Source organism: Sorex araneus, chromosome 1 (genome assembly GCF_027595985.1).
Source record: "Sorex araneus isolate mSorAra2 chromosome 1, mSorAra2.pri, whole genome shotgun sequence".
Lineage (NCBI taxonomy): Eukaryota > Metazoa > Chordata > Mammalia > Eulipotyphla > Soricidae > Sorex > Sorex araneus.
The window spans coordinates 124636359-124653044 of NC_073302.1; the positions used below are offsets into that span (position 1 = coordinate 124636359).

At 41.1% G+C, this 16686-nt stretch overlaps 1 protein-coding gene across 1 annotated transcript in view; it reads left to right on the forward strand.

The window, feature by feature from the left end:
- Positions 1 to 1343, forward strand: part of WDR70 (WD repeat domain 70) — a 273677-nt gene extending 272334 nt beyond the window's left edge. The window contains exon 18 of the mRNA XM_004605593.3: positions 1179 to 1343. Coding sequence (XP_004605650.2) covers positions 1179 to 1266 — 88 coding nt within the window. The 3' untranslated portion in view covers positions 1267 to 1343. The remainder of the gene's footprint in view (positions 1 to 1178) is intronic.
- The last annotated feature ends 15343 nt before the right edge of the window (positions 1344 to 16686 follow it).

A 16686-nucleotide genomic window follows, 5' to 3' on the forward strand; every position in this document is an offset into this window, starting at 1 on the left:
TGCACCCAGTAATGCTAGAACTGTTTTAAAAGGAAATCTACAGTAGTAGCATAGCCCAGAAGCGGCATATCTTATAACCATTAGACATTGTCTTGGGATTCTTTTCAGGGGGTGGGGGGTAAGGGAGATTGAGCCACACCCTGTTGTGCTCAGGGTTTACTCCTGGCTCTATGCTCAAGAATCACCCCTGGTAATGCACAGGAGACTGTGGGGTGCTGGAGTCAACCAACTGCAAGGGAGGCACCTTAGCTATCGCTCCAGCCCCTTCTTGGCATTATTTCTTTTGTGAAAGTATACAAGGGAGTGCCACTTAACCAAGTTATGTTTACCAAGCCTATAAGGTCCCAGTGTAAAGATTGTTTGGTCTGTCTTTACCAGCACCAAGACAACTGCATTGATATTTCTGTCAAGCAATATCAATAAAATATCAATAAAATGTCAATAAAATGCTTGACATTTCTTTGCATTGTGGAGAAGGGGAAAATAGATAGTATATTTACTTTAATCTTTGCTCAAGTTGCCATATACAAATTACTAATTTTAACACATTGGACAAAATTACTGTCTCAAATTCTTTTACTTGTGTGTACCTGAATTACATATTTTAGGACTTTTAAATATGGCAATAATGCAGAGAGCCAAAAATGGAGATCTTGTAGATTCTTGCTTGATAAAAGCTAATTTGCCCCCTCCCCACCCGAATTATCCCTTTTGACCTGCTTTCGACATAACCATGGTAGTTACATCTGTATGAGGTTCCATTGAATTTGATAGTTTTCCTTAAAGGAAAGGACAGCATATTTGGTTTGTGACAGAGGAAAGGACTTTGTTGTTGGGGAGCCACACCCACGTATGCTCAGGGCTTATTCCTGGCTCTGTTTTCAGGCATCACTCCTGACTGGGTTGGGGGGAATATATGCAGTGCTAGGATTGAACGCCAGTTGGCTGCATGCAAGAAAAGCACCTTCCTCACTGACGGGAAACCCATGAAAAGAAACCTTGAATCTTTTTTTAAACATAATTAAATTATTGCCATCCTTTTCTTTGCTGATGGGATAGTTGAGATGAAGTTGATTCCCTAAATTATGCTTCCACTTGGTGAAAGTAGCAAAGTCTAATCTTAATAAAAACTTGCTGACTCAGTTTTCCTTCCCTCCCTCTTTTAACTTTCTTTTTAGGACTCAGCCCAAAACCATGTTTGCCCAAGTGGAATCCGATGATGAAGAAGCAAAGAATGAACCAGAATGGAAAAAGCGTAAAATCTGAAGACTGTCTAAGGAGAGCTGTTTGCATGGGGTAGGGTATTGGATTTTTTTAAAACCTAATAAAGCAATACATTTCTATGAAGAGATTTTTGTCCCTTTTTTTGCATCCTTGAGCCATTTAAAAGATCAGTAGCTACCTTGAGGGAATATTGTGCCCATATTTTACCTACAGCTTTTAAACCACGTTAAAAGAAATGAGAAACAGCTTCTTAGCCTATTACCAAGGACTTTAAGTACTTGCAAACTTTTTTCAACAACTGTTGGTCTTATACAGATTCTCATAAGCTTGAGTGAGTGGGATGTATATTGTAGTATATATCAGTCTTCAGCGATTCTAGGACCAGTGTAGAAATTGACTCAAAAAGCCTGGTATTTTGGTATCACTTCACAGCCACTGTTTATATGACTGTAAATAATTCGGCTGAGCTCAAATGAAAAGCATTGCCTTACTTAAAAAAAAAAATCTCATTATCCTTCAATAGCAGGGCACGGCAGTTAGGAGTTAGGAAGCAGGCTTTGAGGTGAGACTGGTGTGGTTTCACATCCTGGTTTTGCACTTTGCTGTCTGAGCCATCCTCAGAGAACTCTGGAACTCTTCTAGCTTTGGACGATGACAGTCCCCTCCCGGTAAGTCCTCAGAGTTGGACGAGGCACTTCTCTGAGAACATTTAGTGATGCGTTTGGCACACAGTAAATACACCCTAAATATTTGCTCCTTTAAAATAGGACTAACAATAACTACTTTGCCTATTTTCATCAGGATTCAATTAGAGAGGTGTAGAACTACCTTATAAATGTAAAAACTATATAAAATAAAAGACATTAGAAATAATTCTAAAAGCTCATTATAATTTTGTGGTTATTAAAATGAAACTAAAGTTGACAGATTGTTCAAGGTAGTACTGAATGCATGGAGTGGAATTCCATGATCCGGCTCTCCAGCAACTTAGCATCATTTTTTTGGGGGGGAGGGAGGGTGTTTCCATGTAAAATAGTCCCTACCGGACAATTTAGGTTGTTGTTAGGTTTTGGGTTTGGTGGGGTTTTTTGTTGGTTTTTTTTTTTTTGGTATAATTGTTTTTTGCCCTCATGCTCCTCTCTGTCCTGGTCAGTTAAATAATTATAAAGTGAACAATGATCCAGAATGTATGAACAATGATCCAGAATGTATGTCAGAAAGTTTTGGTCCATCAGTCTTCACATACCACTCACCTCTTCCCTCAGACTCATCTTTCTATGGTGGCTCCCCACAATGGTATTGGGAGTTCTGAGACCACATCTGGTGGCCATACTTGGGGGTTGGGAGACATACAGTGCCAGGGATTGAATTCAGGACCTTGCACCAGCTTTCTTCCGGGTTCCCTGGATTTGTTGTTGTTGTTTTTAACACATTCACTCACAACCTTCTTGCGTGATAGTTCTGAAGTGACAGTAATCATTCTTCCATAGAGAAAATCTTATAAAACTTTTGTGTTTGTTTTTTGATTTGGGGTCCTTTAGTTTTTCAGCCTGGTTATAGTCAGGGCTTATTCTTAGCTCTGTGCTCAGGAATCACTCCTGGTGATGCTCAGGGGATCATATGTGGTGCTAAGGATCAAACTTGGGTCAGTAGAATGCAAGACAAGTGCTATAGCTGCTGTACTATGTCTCCAGTCCCTAAATGTCCATCCTTGTCAACTTCTTTCTGTCTGTCCACCTTCCCATATCCATCTTCATCCCATTTCCTTTCCCTTAGTAATCAGAGGAAGAGCCAACATTTGTTGAGTGGCCTCCTATCTGATGATCTATTCTAAGATCTATTCTAAGATCTTGTTTTCACTCATTTTATTCTCACAAAGACCCCATGAGTAGGTAAAATGGTTGAACCCATTTCAAAGATGTCAGGATGTCAGATTGTCCATTGTCACCATGATTGAGGGCTGTATGAAAATAGCCCAGATCGCTAAACTCAGAAATGAATAGACGCTGCCTCCTACCCTTCGCCCCCATTTCCTATTTCTGTTGAAATGCACTTTGTCCAAAATCTATTACAGACCAATATTTTGATCCAGCTGCTTAGAATTTGTAAATTTATTGCTTCTTTGGATAAAATCTGAAAACATTTCATAGTTTTCCCGTCCTAAGATAAACATTGCACCATATGGAAGCATTCGTCTTGCCCAGCCAAATTGCAGCACAGGGTTGGAGGTAGGGATGAAAGCACAATCATAGTGGTCTTGGCGGAGTCTGCTATGACCTAAGGGGAGAGAAAGGCAAATTCAGCACGAAGACGATTTTTCCTTGTTACCTACAACACAGTGGGCCTTTTCATGCTTGACATGATTTATCTCATGATTTTTTTTTTTTAAGATTCTTTTCCACACAAGGTCGGTAAAAGTACATGCAAGATGTTCAATCTCGATTTTGGTGAACAGAGACCTTAGAACCAGAGCTGGACAAATGTGTTAGTTTGACCTGTCATCCCCTCTCCAGAGTGGACACCTTCTGTTGGTGTCCCCTGGGTCCTCACACTTTTCACGCCCTTAGGCATCTTGCTACACAAAACCCTCTTCAACTATAAGATAAGAACAATCCCTCCCTCACCCTACACCCAGCACCGTTAAACCATTTACCATCTTCTTTCGGGACTGTCTTCTCGTGTTTACCCTTTCTCTCTGCTTTCACTGCTTCTTCTGAAATTTCAATCTTCTTTTCTCTCTCACGAGAGCCTCTCAAAAGCTATCCTTCCAGTTAATGTCTTCCCTCTCACATGCATTCAGCCATCAGTCAGCTTTCAAAAACTCAAACTTCTCATTTCATTCTTCTGTTTAGAACCTCCCAGGGACTCCATCCTTCGTTCTGATCACCACAGACTTCTGAGTCAAACCACACTGAACCCAAAAGCTACCTGAGTGCCATTGTACATGCTGTCTCATCTTTCCTTGTTTGCCTGAGAAATTTCTTTATCTTATTCCTTTATTTTAAACTATGCAGATCAAATTCACCTTCTTGGAGCAGCCTTCCATGACCTACCAGGTGATAATTAGTATCTTCAGACCCCGCAGTTGCTTGCCTATTTCTCTCATCTTATGTTGTGTGGTATTTGCATATGTTTGCATGATTTCTGAGCCTGAATTAGTCTGTTTCCTCTGCTAGGAAGTAGGTGCTAAAATCTAAAACTCATTGAGCTCTGAATCGTCGATGAATTTGAATTTGTTTAATGAATGTAAAGACCATGTTTTATTCACATTTGCATTCCTAGCTGTTAGCTTTGAAAGAGGGTTTAAAAGGTGACTCTCATTGAACTGTTTGGCTGAGGAAAGGAGAAAAACAGTCATGGGGGAAAGGGAAGAAAGAAAGGGAGGCGTGGGATATACCTCTCTGCCTCGTTCTGTCAGTGGGAATAGAGATCATTAGTAGTGATGCAAGGTGCTTTGCCCCTCTCTGCTGAGATTGTCTGCAGCTAAATGTTTGCATGACCCAGGGTGGAAGCAGGCTTGTGAACAGTTGACTGTGCAATAACTGGCCTGGTGTTACAAGCTCTAAGCCACTCAAAATCTCTTGCCTAGTTCGGGTTGTACCTTCAAGGTCCTGGGACCCTATGGATCCAAAGATATTTTTGGCATGATTTAGGAAAAAAAAAACACCCAAATAAAGCATTTAATTTGTAAATAATTTTGAATTGAATCACTGTGAATTGCCAAATTACAGAGTTATTTGTGATTGAGTTTCAGGTTTACAGTGTTCCAGCTGTCCACTTCCCTCCACGGATGCTCCCAGTTTTCCTCCCACCCCCAAACCTGCCTCTGTGGCAGGTACTTGTTATTTTTTCCTTTTTCTAATATTTCATTTCTTAATTTATTGAATCATCATGAATTCCAGAGTTCAGAGACAATTTTTTATTGTGTTTTAGGCATACAATGTTCGACACCAATCCCTTTGCCAGTGCCCACTACCCTCTACCAATGTCCCCAGTTTTACTCCCATCCCCCACAGAGGCAGGCACTTTTCTCCTCTACCACTGAGTAGTAAACTTTCTACTTTTTATTTTTTTTTTCCTTTGGACTCCTGCCCCTACCCCTTTAGGCACAGTGGCTATGATAGGGAATCATGCATATCACTTTACATCTTTTCATTACTTACTCCTGACCCAGAGTAACCACTTCTCTCCATCATTGTCATAGTGGTCCTTTTTTTGATCTATCCCCACCCACTCCCCCCCCAACCCTGCACTGGCAAACTTTATAAGATTAGGAGCTGGAGAGAGTGTATAGCAGATAAGGGACTACCTTACTCAAGACTGACCCAGGTTCTATTCTCAGCACTACATGTAGTCCTCAGACCTCTGCCTGGAGTGATCCCTGAGCAACATAGCTAGAAATAAGCCCTGAGCGCCAATGGTGTAATGCAAAAACCAATGCAAAAACCTGCTCTTTGTTTCTTTTGGCATGGGGGTTCTTAACCTAGGGAGGGTGTCTGTGAACCCCCTCAACATATGCAGCCAACTTTTCTAATGCCCATATTCATCCCTCCGGCCCCACTCCATGGAGAGAGTTTATAGCTTTAATCGTATTTTGAAATATAACCATTCTTTCATCTCCTAAGAGGACTATATAAAATTGACCCCTTCAGACTGTGAACCAAGACATACTCACAACTCTTCTACCAATCAAGCAGAGCAAATGAATGTAAAACCTTAACATAGTGGTTCCCATCTTAGAGAGTTAGGTTATTGAGTTTTGTATTTTTTTATTGGGGGGAGCTTTTTGGGTTACACCCAGTTATGCTCAGGGTTTACTCCTAGCTCTGCACTCAAGAATCACTCCTGGTGGTGCTTGGGGGACCATATGGGATACTAGGGGTCAAACCCAGGTCATCCAAGTGCAAGGCAAATGCCCTACCTGCTGTACTACTGCTCTGGCCCCTCCCTGCTTTTTGTCTTAATGTCTATTTTTAAAAGTTGTTAGTTCTTTGTCCCACTAAAAACAAATTAAATTGAGCTGGAGTTATAGTACAAGGATTGAAGACACCTGCCTTGCAGTACAGCTAACCCCGTTCTGTCCTTGAACGCTGCCAGAGGTTCCTCCTGAACACAGAGCCAGTAGCCCCTTCCAAAAAGTTAGTTCAGCTTTATGATCATATGCAAGCTGCATCCAAGCATGAACACTTGCTTGTGTGGTCTAAGAGCAACTATTATGAGATTTATGTCTACTTAAGAAAAGCTCTGAAGATTTATTATAGCAGATACGGGGCTTACCTTACTCGAGACTGACCCAGGCTCTATTTTCAGCCCTACATGTAGTCCCCAGACTTCTGCCAGGAGTGCTCCCTGAGCACATAGCTAGAAATAAGCCCCAAGCACCAATGGGTACAATGCAAAAACCAAAAAATAAAAAAATAAGAGATCTATTTCAGGCAACTGTGAAGCTTCCAGAGTTTAATAACCAGTGAATCAGATGTGGTAGAAACAGGGAGGGCGACCAGATGCCTGCTTAGATACATAGGAAATCTTCACATAACATCAACAAGTTCTTAGAACTGCAATTTTCATGAAGGCAATTTCCTTGAACAATATTGTTTAGCTTTATTCATTTGTCGTTTTCTCATCAATGTTGGAACTTAGCAACATTGCAGAAAACATATTCCAGAACCTGCCTATACAGCTTGGATAAGAATTCAGGAGAGGCTTACGGCAAGCATTATCCTCAACGGGGAAAAACTAAGGGCCTTTCCTCTGAGATCAGGCACAAGACAAGGATGCCCACTCTCACCACTCCTCTTCAATATAGTACTGGAAGTACTTGCGATAGCTATTAGACAAGAAAAAGAGATTAAGGGCATCCAGATAGGAAGGGAAGAAATCAAACTCTCACTATTTGCAGACGACATGATACTATATCTAGAGAAGCCTAAAACCTCTACTAAGAAACTCTTAGAAACAATAGACTTATACAGTAAAGTTGCAGGCTACAAAATCAATACCCAAAAATCCATGGCCTTCATATATGCAAACAATGAGGCAGAGGAAAGGGACATGAAAAAAGCAATCCCATTCACAATCGTGCCCCAGAAAATCAAGTACCTCGGAATCAGCTTAACCAAGGAAGTAAAAGACCTTTACAAAGAAAACTACATAACGCTACTCCATGAAATCAAAGAGGACATGAGGAAATGGAAACATATACCCTGCTCGTGGATAGAGAGAATCAATGTTGTCAAAATGGCAATACTCCCTAAAGCATTATACAGATTCAATGTGATCCCTATAAATATACCCATGACACTCTTCAAAGAAATGGATCAAGCAATCCTAAAATTCATATGGAATAACAAACGTCCAAGGATAGCTAAAACAATTCTTGGGAAAAAGATGATGGGAGGCATCACCATCCCCAACCTCAAACTTTACTACAAAGCAGTAACAATTAAAACAGCATGGTACTGGAACAAAGGCAGAGCCGTAGACCAATGGAACAGGGTGGAATATCCCTACACACAACCCCAAATGTATGACCATCTAATCTTTGATAAGGGAGCAAGAGATGTGAAGTGGAGCAAGGAAAGCCTCTTTAACAAATGGTGCTGGCACAACTGGACAACCACATGCAAAAAAATGGGTTTAGACCTTGACCTGACACCATGCACAAAAGTCAGATCAAAATGGATTAAAGACCTCAACATTAGACCACAAACCATAAGGTACATTGAAGACAAGGTCGGCGAAACCCTCCACGATATTGAAGATAAAGGTATCTTCAAAGGTGGCACGGAAAAAGCAATCTAGTAAAAACAGAGATCAACAAATGGGACTACATTAAACTAAAAAGCTTCTGCACCGCAAGAGATACATTGACCAGAATCCAAAGACTATCCACAGAATGGGAAAGGATATTTACACAATACCCATCAGATAAGGGGTTGATATCAATGGTATATAAAGCACTGGTTGAACTCTACAAGAAGAAAACATCCAACCCCATCAAAAAATGGGGCGAAGAAATGAACAGAAACTTTACCAAGGAAGAAATACGAATGGCCAAAAGGCACATGAAAAAGTGCTCTGCATCACTAATCATCAGAGAGATGCAGATCAAAACAACCATGAGATACCACCTCACACCACAGAGACTAGCACACATCCAAAAGAACAAAAGCAACCGCTGTTGGAGAGGATGTGGGGAGAAAGGGACCCTTCTTCACTGCTGGTGGGAATGCCGACTGGTTCAGCCCTTCTGGAAAACAATTTGGACGATTCTCAAAAAATTAGATATTGAATTCCCATTTGACCCAGCAATACCACTGCTGGGAATATATCCCAGAGAGGCAAAAAAGTACAATCGAAACAACATCTGCACATGTATGTTTATCGCAGCACTGTTTACAATAGCCAGAATCTGGAAAAAACCCGAATGCCCCAGAACGGATGACTGGTTGAGGAAACTTTGGTACATCTATACAATGGAATACTATGCAGCTGTTAGAAAAAAGGAGGTCAAGTATTTTGTAGTTAAGTGGATGGGCATGAAAAGTTTCATGCTGAGTGAAATGAGTCAGGAAGAGAGAGACAGACATAGAAAGATTGCACTCATCTATGGTATATAGAATAACAGAGTGGGAGACTATCACCCAAGAACTGTAGAAATAAGTACCAGGAGGTTGACTCCATGGCTTCGAGGCTGGCCTCACGTTCCGGGGAAAGGTCAACTCAGAGAAGCGATCACCAACTACATTGTAGTCGAAGGCCATGTGGGGGAAGGGAGTTGCGGGCTGAATGAGGGCTAGAGACTGAGCACAGCGGCCACTGAACACCTTTATTGCAAACCACAACAGCTAATTAGAGAGAGAGAACAGAAGGGAATGCCTTGCCATAGTGGCAGGGTGGGGAGGGGGGGAGATGGGATTGGGGAGGGTGGGAGGGACGCTGGGTTTACGGGTGGTGGAGAATGGGCACTGGTGAAGGGATGGGTTCCCGAACTTTGTATGAGGGAAGTATAAGCACAAAAGTGTATAAATCTGTAACTGTACCCTCACGGTGATTCTCTAATTAAAAATAAATAAAATTAAAAAAAAAAAACTTTTAGAAGAGTCAAGAGGATATATTGTTAAGAGATCTAAAAACCACTTTACTCATATAAAAAACAGAGGTTTAATTTCTTTCACGTGACTCTTAACAAATTTCAATTTTTCAAAGAAAGGTGAACCAAATAGTCATGACATTTTTCTTCACGTACTCTTTTACTCAAGGAAGAATGCATTTATTTCCTAATTGTTTAAAAGTTTACAGATTTGGGGGTAATACCAGGCATATACCTAGTCCTTCCTTATGTCACTGGGGTCACTCCTAGTGATACTTAGAACTTTATGAGGTGGTGCCAGGTATCTGAACCAGAGGTGGGCCCATGCAAAGCAAATGCCTTCAGCACTGTACTGCTTTTCCAGCCCTGCAATGAATCATTTGTTTTGAAAAAGGGTTACTTATAAAAAAACACTAAAAATAAAATTTTAGAGGGTATTATCCTTATTTACTTAAATAAAAGTTTTCAGAGATGCAAAAAAAAAAAAAGAATTCAGGAGAGGCTTCATTGTAGTTTGTGTGAGAGAGACAAAGCAATGGCAGGTTGCTAACAGACTCCTACTGGAAAGTTTCTCTCTGGGATGGGACCTACTGATAGTCACCATGACTGGTACTTTGATTTTCACTAACACCCTCACCAAAGAACTGGGAGCAAAGTGTCTAAAGGTGGGAGACTCTGTGTGTGTGTGTGTGTTTGTGTGTGTGTGTGTGTGAGAGAATGTATATAGAAAAGGGGTTTTTAATGGCAAAGTGAAGAGACATTTACTATTGTAAGTAGATTTCTGGATTATCCTAGAGGTTTGTTTTTTTTTTCTTTTTGGGTCACACCCAGCGATGCACAGAGGTTACTCCTGGCTCATGCACTCAGAAATTACTCCTGGTTGGGGCCGGAGCGATAGCACAGCGGGTAGGGCGTTTGCCTTGCACGCGGCCGACCCGGGTTCGATCCCCGGCATCCCACATGGTCCCCCAAGCACTGCCAGGAGTAATTCCTGAGTGCAAAGCCAGGAGTAACCCCTGAGCATCGCTGGGTGTGACCCAAAAAGCAAAAAAAAAAAAAAAAGAAAGAAATTACTCCTGGTAGTGCTTGGGGGACCATATAGGATGCTGGGAATCGAACCTGGGTCGGCCGCATGCAAGGCAAACACCCTACCCTCCATGCTAGTGCTCCAGTCCCGGGATTATCCTAGAGTTTATAATTAGAGGTCTGCGCATTTTTCAATAAGAGCATCAGTGCTTCCAGTTGTAATAAAACTCATTAGAGAAGATCTGAAAAATGTTTAATAATTGATTAAATGGTCACAATTCTTTTTTTAATTTTATTGAATCACCGTGAGAGAGTTACAAGCTTTCATGTTTGGGTTACAATCACACAATGATCAAACACCCATCCCTCCACCAGTGCACATTCCCCACCACTGATATCCTGGGTATACCCCCCCTTTCCCACCCTCCCCCTGCCTCCATGGCAGACAATATTCCCCATACTCTTTACTTTTGGGCACTATGGCTTGCAACACAAACACTGAGAGGTCATCATGTTTGTTCCATTATCTACTTTCTCCATGCATCTCCCATCCCAACTGGTTCCTCCAGCCATCATTTTCTTAGTGATCCCTTCTCTATTCCATCTGAAATGGTCACGATTCTTAGGCTTTTTTTCCATCAAGAAGATTGCCTTCTCATGGTTGGAACTAACCTCAAGTGTGTGTGGGGCTGAGAGTAGGTAAGAGAAGACAATAAAAGCTGGGAATGATCACGCTGGACAATATTTGAGGGTTAAAAGTAGGTAAGGGATATTCTTGATAACCTTTCAGTATTAATATTGCAAACCACAGTGCCCAAAAGTGGGGAGAGAGACAGAGACAGAGAGAGACAGACAGTCAGAAACAGAGATACAGAAAGAAGAAAAGCACCTGCCAAAGAGCAGGCAGGGGGTGGGGGACAGGGGGTGATGGGAGGGAACCTGGGGACACAGGTGCTGGGAAATGTACACTGGTGGAGGGATGGATGTTGGAATACTGTATGACTGAAATCCAATCATGAATGGCTTTGTAATGCTCTAAAAACATTAATTTTACATATATGTATTTTTTAAGAAGATAGCCTTCTCTTTGTGAGCTCTATCATGACTTGAGCAATAGAACATGAAAGAATGGTGCTTTGCTCTTTACCAGACCCAGCAATCAATGGCCCTGTAGTTTCTGCTTCCATTTCTTTGGAATACTTGTTCTTGAAACTGCCCGCTTGCTATAAAGAAGCGCAGGTAGCCCCATGGAGAGGCCCACTTGGAGAAGAACAAAAGGCCCCTGGCCAACAACCCCAACTGAACTCCCGGCGGACAGCCAGGCCCGGCATGTTATTGAGCCATGTTGGAAAGCAGATCCTGCAGTCCCAGTTGAGTCACATCAGCTGTTTCTGCATGAAGTAGAGATGAGCCAGCACCTACCCTGCCCAATTGCAGATTAATGAAAAAAAAAAAAAGGATCAGTGTCATTCTAAGCGACTAAGTCTGGAGTATATACTCAAGAAATATATTTGAGTCTTCTAAGAGATAAAAATCATGCAGAAATGTACATAGTTACAGTGCTCATATGTTGACAAGTTTTTTTCTCATTTTTCTTTTTGTGCCATTTTGAGATTTAGTTTATCTTTTTGTTAAATTGTATTTGATGTCATAACTTTACTGATGTTTATGGCATGCAAAGTTTCTAAACCACCATCATCCATCCCTCCACCACCATGCCAAGGCCCTCCACCACTGCTCTAATGTCACTGTAGTCTGGCTCTTTCTTCCCCACCTCCAGCCCTTCACCTCATGACTGCTTGGTAACCTCAGATACATAGTCAAAATTCCAGGGGTTTGTTATCGTTGGATACTGTTCATCCCTTGCTTTGTTTGTTTTGTTTTGTTTTTGAGGGGGTTGGCCACACCTGGCAATGCTCAGGACTTATTCCTGGCTCTGAACTCAGAAATCATTCCTGGTGGTGCTTGGGGCACCATATGCGATGCCAAGGATCAAATCTGGTCTACTGCGTGCAAGTACCCTACCCACTATCCTATCTCTCCAGCTCCCTTTGTTTCTTTATATACATCTGAGAGTGATTATCTGGTATTTGTCCACACATACACAGACACACAACTTTGATTAACATAACCCCTCTACATAATTAGAATATTTTTAAAATATTGTTTTTCCTTGTTAAAAATAGAAAATCTCCACGTTATTACACACCACATATGCAATTATAGATGGTACTTAGTAGTCATTATATATCTTCTATATTTAGCCATGTTCCTATTATTGGCAATATGGATGTTTCAAATTTTGCAATTTGAACAATGCTGCTCTGGTTTTTATTGAGATATCATAGTTTACAACAGTATTGAAGTCGTTATTTTATAGTAACAGAGATAGTACACCAATCCCAATAGCATTTTAAGATCTGTACCATACCTAAAGTTTCTTTGTAAAATTCTCTAAGAATTTTTTATCAACTGGAATCATGGGAGTTAGAAAAATAAAAGACATTTTATTTGCCAGATGAGATCATTATAATCCTGGTAGTTGCTTTATTAAAGGATGCCCAACTGGAGAGGACAAAGATGACTCTGGTGTACTGGATTGAATAATGTGTCCCCCCCCAGCCCACCTCCCTCCCACCATATCACGCTTTTCAAGGCCTACCTTTTCATTAAATACCTGTAAATGAAAGAAAATGATGAAGGAAGTTCCAAGGTCCAGTTTCACAGTTGAGGTGCCTGTCATTCTCACTCACTGCCCCTCACTCAGACGCTTGGGCCCCAAATGTCAGTGTGGACTGGAGTTATTGTGGTAGTTGATGTAGGTCACTAGGTATTGGGATAATTCGTTGTAGAGTAATAGACATCTCAACCCATTTTAATGCAGCCAAATCGTCCTATAGTTTGAGTATCTAGTCACCCATTTTCAGAGAAATTAACTGTTCCGTTTACTATTCTTGCCAAGAATGTGTCTTAGATAAAATAATGTCATTCAACTCTTCCTGATGAGATATAGTAAGGGGATCAGCAATCAGGAGCCATTTGGAACAAGCCCAGAGATTATATGTAAAGGAAGTAATTATAATATCCTTTTCTTTGTTCCTTTGAGTCAGCAGAGTTTCAGCCTCTTTGTTCTGTTCCCTAGTCAACGTGGCTGGGAGTCACTTTCTGGCCTTCTTTGGCTCCCACGTGTGATCACATTCCCCATTTTAGTATAGAACATTACATTGTAGGTTCCTATTGCAAAGTAAACCTATAAATAAGTCTTCTCACACCTTTTGTTTGTTTTGCTCTAGCCCCCCCACCCCCCCACCCCCATTCTCAGACAACTTTGGCTGAAGAACCAGCCATAGTTTTGCTGTTTACCCATTACTTTGATATGTGGGTGGCTGACAACCGGACTCCGCTGAGATCTGCCCAACAGGGCCGACCTGAGCAGATGTGTGGTACCACTCCTCAGATCTCTGAAGCTCATCAGTCATGGAAAAAGATAACAGATGATGAAAGACTATTTACTCCCTTAATCAAGAAGTCTTAATCAGTGGTATGTGTGGTTGTTATCTTGGAAGCCGCTTGAAATATGAAGTCAGATATTTGGGGGTCATAATTTTTCCTTTGCTATTTAGTACTTTTGTGAATTAAGGGAAGCCACATAAACTATATGCCTTGGATTCTTTATTTGTAGGGTGGAGATGAGATAATTCACCCAACCTATATCCAGAAGAGTCTTGCAGGCTTCAAAGGAGAGCACATGTACAATAAGAATTTTGCAAGGCAGAAATGCTAGTATATCAGCCAAGAGTTACTGACTCTTGTGCTTATTTGTTGTTAGTGTCAATGAATTTACAGAAAGGGCATATTTTTGGTAGTGAAGTCCAAATTCTTATCACTCTCTAAATCAAGAATCAGTGTGGAGACAGATATACTGCCACACCCACCGGCCAAATTTAATTCTGTGTTGGAGAATTGCTGACTAATGGGGAAGTTGTCCAAGATTCAGGTAAGGTTGTTTCAGGTAAGCTCCAAAGCTGGGTGATTTGGTCTCTCTTGGAGCTATGTAGGATCCTGGTTGACTTCTGGTGACCATGTTTGATACAGTGACCATGGTGCTGGCACTGACAACATCGAAAGCCTACCCAAATTTTTAAAACTGGGAAAGTTGTCTTTTGCATTTCTCATGGGCTATTCTGATACATACGTACATACATACATATATACATATGTACCAGAATAACCCATATATACATATATACATATGTGTGTTATATATATGTATGTGTGTATGAATGTATATATGTATTTGTTGGCCCTTGTTTTTCTCCAGCATCAAAAGCATCACTTTCCGTTTTCTAGGTGCTATGTGGTCTCCACAAAACTCTGCTGCCTCTTGTTTATGAGAAAATAGAAAGTCAGCCATAACAGGTGGCCAGCAGTGGCCTTGCTTCCTAGAGACTAAGACATTTATTTCTTCTCTTTATAATATTTTAAAAACAAAGGCTTCTTTTTTCCCCTTGGAGAAAAGAATTTTACTATTCATAGATTCATGGAGAAGAGAAAGGTTATGGAGTCAGGTTATTGGTTTCAAATCCCAAAATGGGAACATCAGATTGTCCTTTGGAGCCACGGAGACTCTGGGGATGCCATGAGGGTTGGAGCATGTGTGGCACAAAGAGCAAAACATGGCAGTTCTTTTTCCCTTTAGTTAAAAACATTTTACTGATTCAGATTCTGTGGTTTGCAATAATGGTTTCTCATGCACATAATTCCAACACCACACCCATCACCAGTGTACCAACCTTCCTCTCCCAAAGACCCCAACACCCAACCTTACTTCCCCTCCCCCTTCACCCAATTCAACTGTGTGGATCAATTCTTTCATTTTGTTACCTTTGCCACTGTGCTGTGTATCCTCAAGTCTCACATATGAGAGAGATCATTCTGTGTCTATCCCTTTTTTTCTGACTGACTTCACTGAGCATATCCTCTACTTCTCTCATCGTTACTGAAAATTGCATGACTTTGTTCTTTCTCAGAGCTGCATAGTATTCTAGTGTGTGTGCATATATCATCTTCTTTTTAAATTATTTATTTATGTATTTATTTATTTTTAAATGGAATCACCATGAGACAGACCAAAGTTGCTTATGATTGGGTTTTAATCATATAGTCTTCCAACACCCATCCCTACACCAGTGTAAATTTCCCACCACCATGTCCCCAGTTCCCTTCCACCACCCCTCAATACCCCCATCCCCCTGCCTGATACTATGGCAGGCATCATTCTTCTCTCTCTCAGTCTCTTTCTGTCTCTCTGTCTGTCTCTCTGTTTCTCTGTCTGTCTGTCTCTCCCTCTCTCTCTCTCTCTCCTCTTTTAATGCATTATGGTTTGCAATACAGGTGCCAAGAGGTCATTGTGTTTGTTTAATGCATTCAGCGTTCTTATTGGGAAGGCACATCTGGAGTAGCTTTCTTTAACTTGGTGGCAGCTTTGGGGTGTGGGTGTGAATGCTGGGACTTCCAGAGGAAAAGGAAGGTGGGGGAGGTAGTCCATCCTGACCCTGGGAAAGCCTCGAGATTTCAATCACAAAATTCACATATCTGAATTTTCAGCAGATTAATATCTCCTTTATCCCAAGATTATGGAATCTGGTTAGGGGCATGGCAATGATTTTGGATTGTATACCACAACTTCTTGATCCATTCATCCATAGTTGGGCATTTGAGTTATTTCCATATCCTGGCTATTGTGCTAAGTGTGGAAATTAGTGTGTGTATACATATATCCTTTTGGATTAATGGTTTTGTATTTCAAGGATAGATGCAAAAAAAAATGGTATCACTGGGTTATATGGCAGTTCTTATTATTTCTTCCAGGGTCACTGTGACAGGCATAGATAGACATTTAGGACTTCTGATTCAGGATATATCTTGGAGATGCTGGTTAGGGGATTATGTGTATTTGATAAGAAACAAGAAAGTCCTGGAGAACATGTTGCAGTGTTACTTCTTCACCTCAAAAATATGAATTCCTGCTTTTGAAACCCAGCCCCTACCTGCTTAGTGCTGTCTGAGCATCACTACCTCAAAGCTAGAGATCAGCCCCTGCCCCAAGCCTTCCACCTGTCCTTTTGACCAGAGTCACATTCATTCTTGATTCCATTCATCTCCAAGGCTGCTGGAACTCCTGAGAGATTGTCTGACAACACACCCGCCTTTCTTCTGACAATGGGTGGCCTAAAGGTAAGATTTGAAATCTTCAAAGGGCCAGATGTGTGATCCGAACAGAGCTCTGTCTAGATTTACTAGCTATTAGTCTCTTCCAAAATCTTTGTCATTATAAACTG